We start from the raw sequence: 14,599 nt of genomic DNA, 5'->3' as shown, positions 1-14,599 counted from the left end.
GGTATATGTCACAATTTGAGTGAGTGTGAGGGCTGAGCAAGCAGTTCCTACAATTCTCTACCATTTACTATCGCAGGGAGAAGCCGCTGATTTGAATAACACGATATTAGATAACGCTTTGCTTTGCCATTCATTGCAGGGCTGTTCCTCTTTCAGTCTTTGTCAAAGCAAATATTTTGTTACACTGGGGTGTTTCACATACTTCAGTTCTCCAGGATTCGTGAAAATCTGCTCCCCCAAAATTTCACTTTTATAGAGTTCTTACAGGATGGCAGTTTTGTGTGTATGTTGAAATGCTTGGCTAATATTTATATAAATTTTGCACGGCATTCTGTGAAGTTGTTGCGTGATTACTTGAGACCCTGGGTCTGTCTAGTGGTCCAAATTGAGTATTGTCTGGCAGCAGCTCTCCCAGATTTCAGACAGGATTTCCGCCCAGTCCTACCTGGAGTTGCTGGGGATTGACCCAGAAGGCTGTATCCAAAGCAGATGCTCTGTCACTGAAACCTGGGCCTTCCTCATGGATGGAATACTATATATTCCAACTGGTAGAAGTTTTAAAAGGTATCATTGGCAGTCTTACCCAGTCTTGCTACCAGGGATCCTTTTCATTGGCAATGCCATGGACTGAACCTGAAATCTTCTGCCTGTACATAATTGCTCTACTACTGATCAGTTGTCCCTCTTATGACCAGGTGATGAACTCTGCTATTCTTTCTCTTTCACCCCACAAGCTCAGATCTTTTTATTATTATTATTAGATATTGTTCAGTGTTTCAGAATCTCCATCTAAGAGTTGTTTAGTCGTGTCCGACTCTTCGTGACCCCATGGACCATAGCACGCCAGGCCCTCCTGTCTTCCACTGCCTCCCGCAGTTTGGTCAAACTCATGTTTGTAGTTTTAAGAACACTGTCCAACCATCTCACCCTCTGTCATCCCCTTCTCCTAGTGCCCTCAGTCTTTCCCAACATCAGGGTCTTTTCCAGGGAGTCTTCTCTTCTCATGAGGTGGCCAAAGTATTGGAGCCTCAGCTTCACGATCTGTCCTTCCAGTGAGCAATCTAGGAGTTACTCTCTTTTATATACAGAATGTGGACTGATGAGGAACCACTGCTCCATAGGTGAAATGCAGCTTTCCAAGCCTTCCTATTTAGCCCTCTACACACACACACACACACACACACACACACACACACACACACGTAACACACGTATGTATATGTATATTCCTCTGCACCCTCCTCACGTGCTTTTGCCCACCTAGCATGTGGCTTGGAAATGAGGCAATGCCTCTTACTTTCCAGGATAGAAGAGGGTGTTCCTGGTGTGTGGCCTCCGGCTTTGGTGTGACTGGAATGTAGCTAAACATACAAAGGTAGGATTCCCAGCAGTTGTTTTGCTCACCCTGGCCCTGCCCATCACTGACACACAGCTCCTGGAAAGTTGCCCGCAAGAGAGTGCAGACCTCGGGCTGAAAAAAGTTCCCCACCCCTTCATTATAGTAATTACACTGTTACATTGCATTAATCCCACTGTTGTAGAGCTGGGCAAAATATGGCCCTAGGCACATATGCAACCCTTTGCCTAATTTCAAAAGGGATCAGTTCAGACTGATCCACCTCTCCTGCAACTGGGTGAGAAGGAAGAGAAAAGGAGGGAAGGAGGGAGAGAAGGAAGCGATAGAAAGAGACATGGGGCTCCCAACAGATTACCCTTAGGGGAATGGGGCCCATTACAGAAAAATGTGTGTGTCTTTCCCAACACACTGCTGGGTACTCTTGAGACTCTAGGGAGACATGGCTCTCCCCTTGAAAATCCGAATGTACTTTGAGAGAGGCAAGGAGGAAATCCCTAGGCTGCCTGTGGCTTTCAGTCAAACAGACTTGGGCAAATTTGTTTACGGTCTTGCTCTGACATCGCTAATTATTGTGTAGGTGTGTGAGCAAGGCTCTTCCGTGCAACTGCAGAGGCATTTAAGGCAGTGGCATAATTGCATAATTTAACATGCCGTGTTAAAAGCAAGGATGTTTTTGTGCATCCAGGTGGTGACTAATGAGCTGTGTGGCACCGCTGTACATTTGCAAGTAGGAGATGAATCTAGATTGAGAAGAAACAGAAAATCCTGCTATAGTACTTGAAAGTCAACTGGGGTTCTGCTGCTTCTGCCTTATTTTAGGAAGTTTGTTCCTATAGGCAAGCCACACACTTCCTCTTCTTGTTTACTGTCCTAAGTTTTAACTCCTTCACTTTGAAATCCAGAATTCAAGGGTCTTATTTAATACTAGTGTAGACTTCTGTGTTCAGGGAAACTCTGTAGTCTCTTGGAAGCATCAGTAAGGAGATCGGTATATTAATTTTATTCCTGTTTCTTGTTGATAGCTTTTCGGGGCTAAATCCTCGCAAAGCAACATACTGAAAGAAGTAGAACAGTAGAACCTCAGGCAGAGTATGAAGCAATGATTGGATATGGACCAAATTAGATCCCCAAAATGATTGTAGTAATGGTTTGAGCTTCCCTTTTAGTTATTGTGGGGCAGTGCATATATGGCACCTTGCAGGGTTTCTGTCATACAAGAACATCAGAGATCTGCTAGATTAGAACAAAGGTCTGTGTAGTCCAGATCCTGTTCCCTGCAGTGACCAGCCAGGTGCCTCTGGGAACCCCAAGAGCACAATAGCCCAGCAACTGTTCTTTCCCAGCAAACTGATATTCAGAGGTTCCTGGAGGCAGAGTATAGCCTTCATGCCTAGATTTGTACATAATCAGAGAAGTCAGTATGCAGAGGGCTTGCTGATGGCTGATCCAAGGGTTTTCAAAAGCAATAAAGGATAGGAAAACAGATTGTGGCAGTGGGTTGTCCTCTTTTTCAGTGTCAAGATTCAAACCCCCCCCCCCTCATTTTGGGCTGTTGGACTAGGAGCTAAACTGAAAACACATATTGCTGGGCGGAAAAAGATGGCCTACAAAGTACTGTAAACCTGGAAAGGAAATCATAGTGCACACTATATACTATTTGTATTTTAAAGCATTCCCCAGTGGTAGTCAATGTTCTCCAAAGGAGCTACACAGCCAGTTCTCATTTCTCAGAATTGTAGATTTTCACAATACTGTGACACTTTAGGACTAAAACAGATATTGCCCAGTTGTGGATTTGATATGTGGAATATCTCCCAAGAATACATATTAGAATTTTTCTTCCATGTCAGCCTGAATACAGCATTCTGCAGAAGACAAAACACAATTGACTAGCAACTTGTCCTTTTTATGAGCCCAGTTGACATGCAGTGAGTTTCCCTTGTGTTTTGCCTATTTGCAAGGCAATTGGGCCCCTTGTGTGGCTTTTTGAAACTTTCCTGACAAGCTTAGCCAAGTGCAGCTCTGTTTGGATTTAAAGAACGAGCACTTTCCTCTTGGACACAGAGTTTTCATGTTTTAATGCACTAATGGGCTTTTATCACTTTGGTGCAAGGAAGAATTTACATCCTCTATCAGTCGGAAGCTGCACCGTATTCCTATTTAAAACTCCTGGCACAGTTCCTAGGAGCCTCCATGATCACTTCACCCTTTTCTGTAGATCTTTTTGAAAATTAAATTAAATTAAAGCCTCATTAAAAAAAGAGTACAGAGGCCTGGCTGGTGATTGAATGCTCATTGTTCTTGTCCCGTTTTATGGGGATACCTATTAATGAACTTACCTTGGGGCTGATAGGATGATGTGGTTAAGAGAGTTAGTTGCGAACCAGATAGGCCCCTATTTGCATCTCACCTCTGCCTGATGAGTGAAATTGTCCTTAGATAAGCACATATCTCTTAGCCTCCCACTGCATTATAGGGACATTAATTGCCATAATTTCTGATGCATAAGCTTTATGATCTGGCTGCAATACTTTACCTTCCATTATTATTGTCACCAGTGGAAAAGACTGATAAAAAATAGAGCCTGTAGAAAATACTATTATAGAGTCTCTCTGTGTTTTTGCTGATGTGATAACAAGCCAAGCTCTGGAATACCCTGATCAAAACTGTGCAATAGCAAGTCTTAATGTCATTATTAGGGATGCCCAGTAGTGAAGTTGGAATCCAGAACAAGTGCTTTGGGCCAATAATTCATATTTTGTAGGTAGTCAATAATGTGAGATGTATTGTAAAGCAGATCAAAGATTGGTTATTCACTGCATAATGTGCCCAATGTTTTCAATTACAAGTTTGTTGGTTTTATAAGAGTATTAAAATGTGGAGATAGCCACATATGTGGATTTACTCTTTTAACAAACTCATTCAGATAAGCTTCCCTCCCCATCCCCGACACTAATATAATTGCCCAGATTGCTAAATAATTAATTTTCTTAAAATAGAGGTTCCCTCTTTTTACTACTAACAGATAGATGTGTGGGCAAATTCACGCAGGTGATTAACTGCATTATCCTGCATATGTTTGCATTGAGGTCCTGTCCAGTAGGTCTTACTCCCAGGAAACTGGGTATAGGATTGCAGACTTAGGCTGCACATTGGGAAACTTGTTGGAATGTACTTCCAAGGAGATATGAATAGGATTTCACTGTAAATCTGGTTTTCCTATATTGCTTTGCCCAGCACCCTCTGAGCCAATAACACTACTTCTCAGCAGAAGCTTCATAAATTTTTATGATTTACATTATTGTAGATGCTTTGCTGTTTTATCATTATAAACTAGGCGTATGTTAATTTGCATTCCTAATGGTGACTTTGTTTAAAGGACGCTGGCAGCATTTCTCTACGATTTAATACTTCCCTAGTGTTCTGCAGAGTGCTTTAATTTATTAGTGCTTTCAAGTCTGTCACATACACTCCGTGTCAGAGGTTGATCAGCAGCTAGCATGAAGAGAAATGGGTGTATGGGTTTTTCCTCTCCTGAAGCAGATGTCCTAGTTTTTCCCCCCTGTCTTAAATCTGTTTAAAATTCATATATTTGCAATGAGGAAGTATGTGTGAAGAGCTGGACTTGAGAGGCCATCACTCCTGGGAGACAGCCTTGTTCTTCATGGCTTCCTTGTGATTTCTCAGGCTGAGAGCGCATGATCCCTTTGTGTGTATAGATACTTTGTGTGTGTGTGTGTGGATATGTGTACATCTGTACCCTAAAAATTGGAGTTGATTCCAGGTCAGACTTGAAAATATAGCAACTCGCAAATATTTGTGAAAATAGCACAGTATATCGAGGAATGTCTCTCCTATTTAAAATCCCTATGCCCGTTTCATACCCAGCCCTGTACAGTATTCTGCACTCTTAAATGACTCTGCCCATATTCCCTTGCTGTTGGTTATCTATAGAGCTTCCTTCAAGAACACCAGTGTGGTACCAAAAGACTCACTCTTCCCATGAAGGTTTGGATTTAAAGCTTTAAGCCCCCTCGCCCCAAAACTAAACTTGAATTCACAAATTTTTGCTCCTTTATTTTTTTCCCCCTCCTCTTCTCCACCCTGTCCTACTTTCGGTTGAAATTTAGATTGCAAGCGCTTTTGGACAGGGACCTTCCTTCTTGATCATCTTACTCTACAAAGTGCCATGTTTATTTAGTGTAATAAATGCCCTCGCTTGCTCCCCGAAAATATAGAAAGTTGGAGTTTCACAGGCATACTCTTCAGCATAGGCCTGCATAGGATTGTGCTGCGAAATAACTTTGAGCGCTTAACTTTCCTCCTCCTGGTGGTATCAGGAATTGCATTTGCAAGGCAGAGATTCCCTGTGCCATGCATCTGGGTTCCAGTCTCATAGCTTATGGCCAAGGAGCTTCAGTTACCATTATCATCAATCCTTTTGCACTACAAGTTCTGCGGCTTCATAAAGGAAAGGAATGCAGCCCAGTTCATCATTTGTTGGGGATCAAAAATAAATCAACAGAGCGGAGGCCGAGCAGGTTGTTTGTTGTGAACACTGCAGTTCTGAAGGCAAAACCAATTTTTATGATCCTTCCTTTATTGCTTTAACTGCTTGTTTATTTTGAGGCAGAGAAGTTAAAAGAATTTTCGGGCTTCTGTGAGAAGCATTTTCTGATCAATATTTTTCTGGGGAGAAAGCACTAGTGCCCTCTCCCTTTCATCATACAGTAGAGCAGGTGAGGAAGTATGAAATTCACTTAACAATGTGGACTCAGTCAATATTCTGGAAAAAACCCAGAATAAAGTAATTTCAGTACAGTTTAGTTACTTGGGTTCGGTGGAGTCGAGAAAGAGAGACACTGCACTGCGTTTCCCTTTAAAAAATGATTTTTTAAAAAAATCTTGACTTGTACAATATACAGCATTCTATTTATTGTACAATATACGCTATCTGCTTTTCCCCTAGCAAAGGATATGGTATTTGGAAACTCCAAGAAAAGGAGGCAAGAGAGAGTTGATTACATCTAGCAACCTAATTCCATCATTCCCATGGAAGTCACAGTCAGGAAAATGCCCATTGTGTAGGCAGTTATAAAATATTGTTTCAAATGAATGAAAGAACTGCTCTGAAACTTGTTCCACCACTTTTGAAGACATTCAGTGAGACTGTTGTATGCTGTTGAGCAGGCACCCTCAAACTTCGGCCCTCCAGATGTTTTGGACTACAATTCCCATCGTCCCTGACCACTGGTCCTGTTAGCTAGGGATCATGGGAGTTGTAGGCCAAAGCATCTGGAGGGCCGCAGTTTGAGGATGCCTGCTGTTGAGAATATGCACCAGTATAATAGTTCCCAATCACTGGGGTCAGTAGAATTGTGTTTTTTCAATCATCCTGCGAGGGAGTTTTAAACTTATGGTGAGATTTATTTATTTATTGCTTCTGCCCTTGGAAGTTTTGTAGCTGCCATTTAAGGTATACGTGGTGAGTGGATATTGGGTGTAAAATGTTGGCAATTGGTGCTGCTGTTTTGGGGGGAAACCATTAGGTTGCTCGTTAAGAAGTGACTTTTCAGTGATCTTTATTCAGTCGCTACATTGGATGCTGAACCACTGCTTTTCAGCAATACAATTGGACAGGCATTTTAAAAGATCAGATGTTCCCGCTTCACATTTCCTTCCTCTTGTTTTCTCTCAGAGCCCATGCAGAAGCACCAGCATCTGTGAAACATGATATAAGGGCAGAGCCTGGTGAGAAGGTGAAGAACAGAGAAGAAGTAGTGAATGAAGGAACTGATGATGGGAAAGCTGTTGAGTCAAGCGGTGAAGATGCTCCGGTTGAAGAAAAGAAGAAGAAGCAGCGGTCTGGATTTCGGGACCGTAAGGTATGTATTCTTGTTGCACTGGAATATTCTGCATTAAACTGCAGTCAGTTATACCATCAAGAGGTGTGAAATTGTTGTGGCCTTCAGTTGCTGAGGTGTGTGTAGAAATGCAAAGCAGGGATAGCAGATCTGTGGCCCTACAGATACGGTAGACCACAGCTCATTTCATGCTGGTCATACTGGCTGGGACTGATAGCAGGTTAGAAACCAACCACATCTCGAATGACACGGGTCTCCATCTGTTCTGCATGTCTCTTGCGACATTCTTAAGGCAGTCATTAATAGAAAGCTTTATGTCCCATTTGTCTCACTACCAATTTGTTGGTGGTTTATACAATTCTGGATCAATAGAAAATGATGACTGGGATTCAAAGAGCTTCTTTCATACCTTGTTTGGGTGTAATTCTAATTAGTTTAGCATTTTGTCTGAACCAGAGCTCGGGTGTGAGCTGGTGTTCCATTGGCCAAGAACTAATGGATGTGTTAGTCTTTGAAAGGAACATACTTCTTCCCCATTGCAAATAAACTGCAGTTAGGTTCTGTGTGGTGTGTTGCTGTTTGAGATACACATCCCAAGGCTCTTTGCTCTTTCATTGCATCCTAGGGGAGAATGTGTGCTTTGGATGTGTGCTTTTATCTATGCAGAAGAGCTTCTCGGGTGTCCTGGCATTCTTGGTAGGCTAATGAATTTATATGTGGAGCAATCGGCAGCAAACTGTTTTATGATTGTGATATACCTAAAAAGGAGGGTTGCGGGGAGATGAAATCTGTTTTAAGCTTTAGGGCTTGGAAACCATTTCTGTCTTGATACCATTAAAGAAGGCAATTAAAAATGGCCAAGTAAATCAAAGCTGACACGCGAGGCATGTTGGAGTGTGAATCAGTAGTGAAGGAAGTGAGAATATAATAGTTCCTTTGTCAGATAAATCCTTGCAACTTGTACATGTACGAATAACTCAGGGACTGACAACTTGTTGTGAACCACGTGGCTTGAGTCTTCGGAACACCGGGAGAAGGGAAAGGTGCAGATGTGACTCAGGGTTAATGACCAGTAAAAAAGAAATATGAATGGTGTAAGGGTACTAATTCATTTGGGGGGAAATAGTTCTCTACAGCAGTAGGACTTTTCTGTAATGTCTGGGAAAAGTTATTAGCTACTCCATGTATTACTGCCCTATGGGTGTTAATATGCTGAGACTTCTCTTTTTTAGTTAAGGGAATTTGTCTCTGAGGAATCCTTAATTTTATTCTGTTTTGACAGTTGCTGGACTTTTGATTTCCATTTTGCTGAAATACAGTGGTCAGAAATGGCTGGGGTTTTACAAATACTTAAAATCAAAAACACTTTTGACACATCCATGTTTCTCTGTTTTTATATGCCAGAAGAGCAACCTTCCTACCCAGTAAATATGAGAAGCTAGAATTAGCTGGGGGAGTCTTCTCTCTTAATAAATTTTGGAGGTGAATTGTTGATACCTGCTTAATTGGAATGATTGCATTTTGGTTAAAAATTCTGCATGAAGAAAGGAAATCTCAAGAAACTATACCAAATTGGTTTGATATGTTAAACATATGCAGGCTGTGGCAAATCAAACCATTGGAAGAACCCCCAAAACTGACTGGGCATTTGGGGCAATAGCATTATCATTCTCTCTTTCTCCCTCTCCACAATTCCCCGGATATTGTCATTAAAACTGTAGTAGGGAGGGATAAAGTTTTTCTTTAGTTAGACTGCCCTGAATGACCATGGCGCTGTCTACAACATATTACTAAAATCATTATTATGGTAAACGGAACTAATAAATTAGTAGCTGGTGATGCTGTAGTAAATTTTGAAGTGGAGGAGTTCATCATGGCAGACTTATAGGGAACACCCCCAAATAATCCAATGCACACAACAAAAGGAGAGTTCAAAAATGCAGACAGCTGTCTTGATCTATTATATATACCAAATGGGAGCAGTACATCTCATAAATATTCATTTTACTAGTATCAACTGACAGTCAGAGAAAGAGGAATATATACAGTCAAATAAATAACATGGTTCCAGTGTTGGAAGTTAGGAGTAAAAGTAAGCCCTGAGTCTGAAAATGAGAAATTATACTGGTCCGGGTGGATCAAACGGTGCTGATCTAACTGTTCCATTGATGTTGGAACTCAAGGAGTCTATAGTCTGTCATATTTTTCATTTGATTGTGCTTACTTTTTAAGTTATCCTTTCTTCTCTGTGATCCTGTGATAAAGTCTTGTTTCGATAATTAAAATTGTAATATTTTGAAAAGGTCTGTTTCCGCCTATGGTGCCTTCTGTTGATCAAGCAACTGATTGTATGTTAACCTTTTTGGATTGCCTGAAAGAGCTGCAGATGCGGAAGGTACAAATACCCAAAGCCAAGTTTCTGTCCCTTTTTGAAGGCTGAAATATCCCTTATGAGTTTGATCTTGTTTCAGGTTTATTTTTCAAGTGTTACAACAGCACAACAGATGGTGGTTGTGCATTGTGCCCCTTCTGTTGCCCTCTGTGGTCCAGCGGAGTAGCCCACGGTCCCTTTATTTTGAAGTAACAGTTGTGCTCTCAGAGCACTGCCAAAAGGTGAGATGTTAGAGCATCTTTCTTTAACCCTGTTACCCATTACAGCACTGCAGGAAGCTGCCAAATGAAAATAAATGTCAACTTATCTCTGCCATTACAGTGCAGCGTGGAACTTCAGATTGCTGGCATCCCTCTCTTGGCTTTGCACATTGTCTTCCTAAAGATTCTGTGAGCCAAATGAAACATTTTTTAATGGGACAAGCTGTGTGGGTTTTAAGTTAGCAGCCACTTTTCTCTTCAAACTCCTCAGCCTTCTGGAAACCTTTTCTGCATGGTTTGCTATGGAGCTCCAGTGGATTCTAAGGCACACAGTTGCACTAAGGCAGATGTGGGCAACCGTTGGTTCTCTAGATATTGGTGAACCATGGCCATGCTTGCTGGAACTGACGGGAGTTTTAGTTCAGCAACATCTATGGTTGCTTTTCCAGTAAAACATATGCTGCATACTCATTGCTTTCCTTCTCATTTAGGTATTTGACCAAGATACCTGTTAAGAAGTATTCTTGTAATTCAGGAAAGACAGTGGATAGGTTTCTGCTGTCCTCTTAGCTCTCAGTATTTTTCATATTTATGTTGATTATTATAATTTATTGCTTGTACCCTGCCCTTCTGACTGGGTTGTCCCAGCCACTCTGGGCAGCTTCCAACACATATAAAAACATAACAAAACATTAAAACAATTTTTTAAAAATTGAAAGCTTCTCTATACAGGGCTGCCTTCAGGTGTCTTCTAAAGGTTATATAGTTACTTATCTCCTTGACATCTGATGGGAGGACGTTCCACAGGGTAGGTGCCACTACCAAGAAGGCCCTCTGCCTGGTTCCCTGTAGCTTCACTTGTAAGTGAGGAAACCGCCAGAAGGCCCTTGGTGCTGGATCTCAGTGTCCAGGCTGAACGATGGAGGTGGAGACACTCCTTTGGGTATACAAGAAACCATTGTAGACAATAGTGTGTCACACTTAGACTGCAAGGATCTGGGAGGAAGTTCCTGCTCTGCCACGATGTTCACAGGACGAACTTGCACCAGTCAAGACCTCTCTGCCTAACTGGGCACTGGGTGCTGTGAGCAGAAAATAGAGAACATCCCATGTACAGTGTCCTGAGTTATTTGAAGGAGAGGTAGGGTACAACTGCGGTAAGTGACAACAGCAGGCAGATACTTACTCATGTTCCTGCAAAGTTTTGATAAAATTGTTGCATAAGGTGTGTGCAATCCGTAACGTGGAATGATTTGGATTTTAACAGCAGGGAGAAAGCACAACTAGGCTGCAGAGGACTTCAGATACTGCAACTGGTCGTGAAATTGCTGTGTCAGCTTTTCCCTGTCCTATTTTTCAAAATTTAGCTAGGCTTAGATCCGTGTTAAATTAAGATAAACAGCTGGAAGAGTTGTTAGCACTTGCTTCCTTTTTCAGTTGATTTGTCTGACCTTAAGCTGCAGTTTATTAAGAATGCAAAAGATGGGAAGCTGATGTAAGCTGAACTTTCAGGTGGTTTTGCTCTGCTGCTATGTGCCTTGAATTGAATTTCTTTAAAATATATAGTATTGATTGAAGGTAGTTTTCTGATGACCTGTTTGCATAGTCAACTCCCCTCCTACCCACTTTCTATGAAACAGTCAAGCACTTTCACTTTGCCCCTAACCAGAGCTTTTAAAGTTAATGTGCAAATCCTGGTGGAGGTGGGCGTTTAAAATTTAGAGCATTTTGAAAAAAAGGCCATTTGGTTGATAAAAGGCCTGATGTTGCAAAGTAACCATGTGTCTGCGTGGGAGATGTACCTGTTTCACATATGCCATGAATTTGATGAATGGCCTTAGGGAAAGCTGTTTGACTCAGTATAGGAACTGGGTAATGAAATCTGTTCTATTATGTATCAGACAGTCACCTTTTTGTTTTGTTTTTCAACAATAGTTTTAAAAGTTTTTATCCCAGGCTGTGTACCTGAATTGGATTTATATTTGACATTGTTTCTTATATTGCTGGTGATTTTTATTGTTAAATTGATTCAGAATATTTTATGGGAAGCCATTCATAAACAGAATCAAGTAAGTAATAAAGGGGTGGGTGGGTGTCCAAGGACCACAACATTTACCGGTAATGTTCAAAATGCAACATTTTAATAACTAGTTCTGACCATTCAGTCACACTCAAGCATGGCCAGTGAACACAATCTTGGCACAGCTGAGATGGGTGTGAAGCTGCAACTTATCCCAGACATTGTGGACATCAGGAAGAGGGAGCAAGTTTAGCCCCCAATATGTTTCCCATATAAGTGGATGATTTCCATATTATGTATATGTGCCATGTGTCCCCATTATTTAGACATGCGCAGCATCCCTGGGTCTAATATACTAGCCCTCTCAACGCTCCCTGCCTGTCACAATGGCAGTTTTCCTAGTTCTTATTAAATGCCACACTACTGGAACAGAGGCAAATACTTTTTACTGATGGACTTGTTGAATGAATGATTTTGGTCACAGACCAGTAAAGACATGTTGAAATTATCATGCTTGAGGGCTTAGAAGAGACTATAGTGGTAAAGGACCCAAGGAAAAGTGAAGAACCAAAGTGTTTGGTTGGGTCAGTGTTTAACAATAACTCTGCCCATCACTAAATCATTCCCTTTTCTGTATGTAGTAAGTTGTTTTATTGCTTAGCATTTTGCAGCGGTTGTACAGTGGTACCTCGGTTTACGAACACCTCGGGTTACGAACTTTTGGTTTACGAACAATTGAAACATGGAAGTAAGTAACCCGAGGTTTCTGAGGCCTATGGAGGCCTCCACGGAGGCATCGGAGCATCCGCGACTGCGGCTGCATCTCATTCAAGGCGGCTGAGAACAGCGTGGGAAACCCGGCGGGGGGGGGGGTTCCCTTCGGAAGCTCTTACCTCGCGCATAGAAAAGGGCTCCCAGCAGCAACAGCAGCTGCGGAGGAGGCGGCGGGTGGACGCCCCCGAGCTGCTTCATGGTGGAGACCCCTGCTGCAGCTCCCGCAGCCCCTGCATGACGCAGCCTCTCCCCTGCTTGGTGAGCGGTGAGAGGCTTGGCGAGTCGTTTCGCTGCGCGGTGGCGGTGCCCGCGGCTCTCCGTCCCTCTCTCCACAATACTGTCTTTATTATTTTATAGTACAGTACATTGATTATTGCCTTCATTTTATGTATCAATGGTCTTGGTAGAAAGTAAAATTCATGTTAAATTGCTGCTTTAGGGGGTGTTTTTCATCGTCTGGAACGGATTAATCCACTTTCCATTACTTTCAATGGGAAAGTTCACTTCGGTTTATGAACGCTTCAGTTTATGAACAGACTTCCAGAACCAATTGTGTTCATAAACCGAGGTACCACTGTATACGGAATTACCTACACGAGTCAAAGAAAATAGTTGTGCTGTTTGAATGTGGGGCATCTGATGTTCTCTTTCTCTATATTTTTAGGTAATGGAGTATGAAAACAGGATCCGAGCCTACTCAACTCCAGATAAAATATTTCGATATTTTGCAACCTTGAAAGTAATAAGTGAACATGGAGAATCAGAAGTATTTATGACCCCACAAGATTTTGTGAGATCTATAACTCCAAATGAAAAGCAACCAGAAAGTAAGTGACCTTTTATATAATGATAGCAAGTATATGTGATTATGCAGAGTATATGTGCATATAATGATAGCAAGTATATGTGATTCTTGGTTACTGTAATCTGTTTAAAAGGTTGATTTCATTTGTTAATTGAATTTTACAACTATCAATATCTATAAATTTCTATGTAGAGATATTGACTCTGGCTATTTGTTCCTGAAATGAGGCTCAGGGATGATGATATAATTTTCAGCTTTTTTGGTTGCCTCTTAGGTACTGAAGGGCCTCCTCCCAGTGTTGGGTGCTGTTGAGGGGGCAACTTAATTGCAGGGAATACTGAAATGTTGCAGTAGCAGAAACATACTGGTATTTCTCCCCTGGAGACAGAGCTTGGAGTAGATGGAAAGAGAAGCTAATTATGCAGACTTTCAACTCATAATTTTGCTTTTAGCTTAAGGCTACCATGAAATATAAGTGGATGCTTCCCTGTCATAATGGAAGTTGTTGTGAGGGGGGAAATCTAAATTCATGAAAACCGTAGGCCATCACTAATCTCTAGGCTTCGCTGCTCAGGTGACAAAAACATCTTAGAATATGCCCTTCCAAAAACAAATGAAAGAAAAAACAAGAAGCATTCTCCAATGGATATTGTAGAACAAGTTCATGAGATCGTGTTGCAAAGAGAAAAGTATTTTGAGACTCTTCATACAGTTTTATGTAGACCTAATAGATGCAAATCTTCAAAGAGCTTCAGATATTTTATCTGGGGTTTTTAAAAAACACATACCAGCGCCCCTGCAAGCTAGGCCAGTGATGTTATCCTCAAATGGCAGATGGGTAAAGAGCAGAGGCTGAAAGGGGTGGACTTGCATAAGGCCATCTGGGGGTTGCACCCAGGAACTTCTATATAGTTCAAGTCCTTTAGCCACTACGTTATATCTGCTCCACATGGAGGTGCACTCGAGGAAAACTTCCCCTAGTCTACATTTTGCTCAGACTTCAGGTGCTGACAATTTCTCCCAGTTGAGAAGTAGAGTTCTCTCTCTCTCTCTCTCCCAAATCAGGATGGTTAAATGAGGTTTGTGAGATTCTTGGCTTTGGTTGTGTGGAGCTAATTGGTCCTTGAAATACTTTCCTGGTGCAACCCATATTGAAACATACAGACCAGGGCCGTCTTAAGCCTATC

At 41.7% G+C, this 14,599-nt stretch overlaps 1 protein-coding gene across 3 annotated transcripts in view; it reads left to right on the top strand.

The window, feature by feature from the left end:
- Window positions 1–14,599, top strand: part of MICU1 (mitochondrial calcium uptake 1) — a 196,689-nt gene that overhangs the window by 89,582 nt on the left and 92,508 nt on the right. For all 3 annotated transcript variants that reach the window (XM_088670252.1, XM_035138592.3, XM_060274896.2), the window contains 2 exons: window positions 7,056–7,242; window positions 13,272–13,434. In XM_088670252.1, the coding sequence (XP_088526378.1) occupies window positions 7,056–7,242; window positions 13,272–13,434 (350 nt within the window). The remainder of the gene's footprint in view (window positions 1–7,055; window positions 7,243–13,271; window positions 13,435–14,599) is intronic.

This window comes from Zootoca vivipara, chromosome 5 (genome assembly GCF_965207765.1).
Source record: "Zootoca vivipara chromosome 5, rZooViv2.hap1.1, whole genome shotgun sequence".
In the NCBI taxonomy this organism is placed as follows: Eukaryota; Metazoa; Chordata; class Lepidosauria; order Squamata; family Lacertidae; genus Zootoca; species Zootoca vivipara.
The sequence above is the reverse complement of the archived record's forward strand: the minus strand, read 5'-3'. Positions and strand labels throughout refer to the sequence as shown.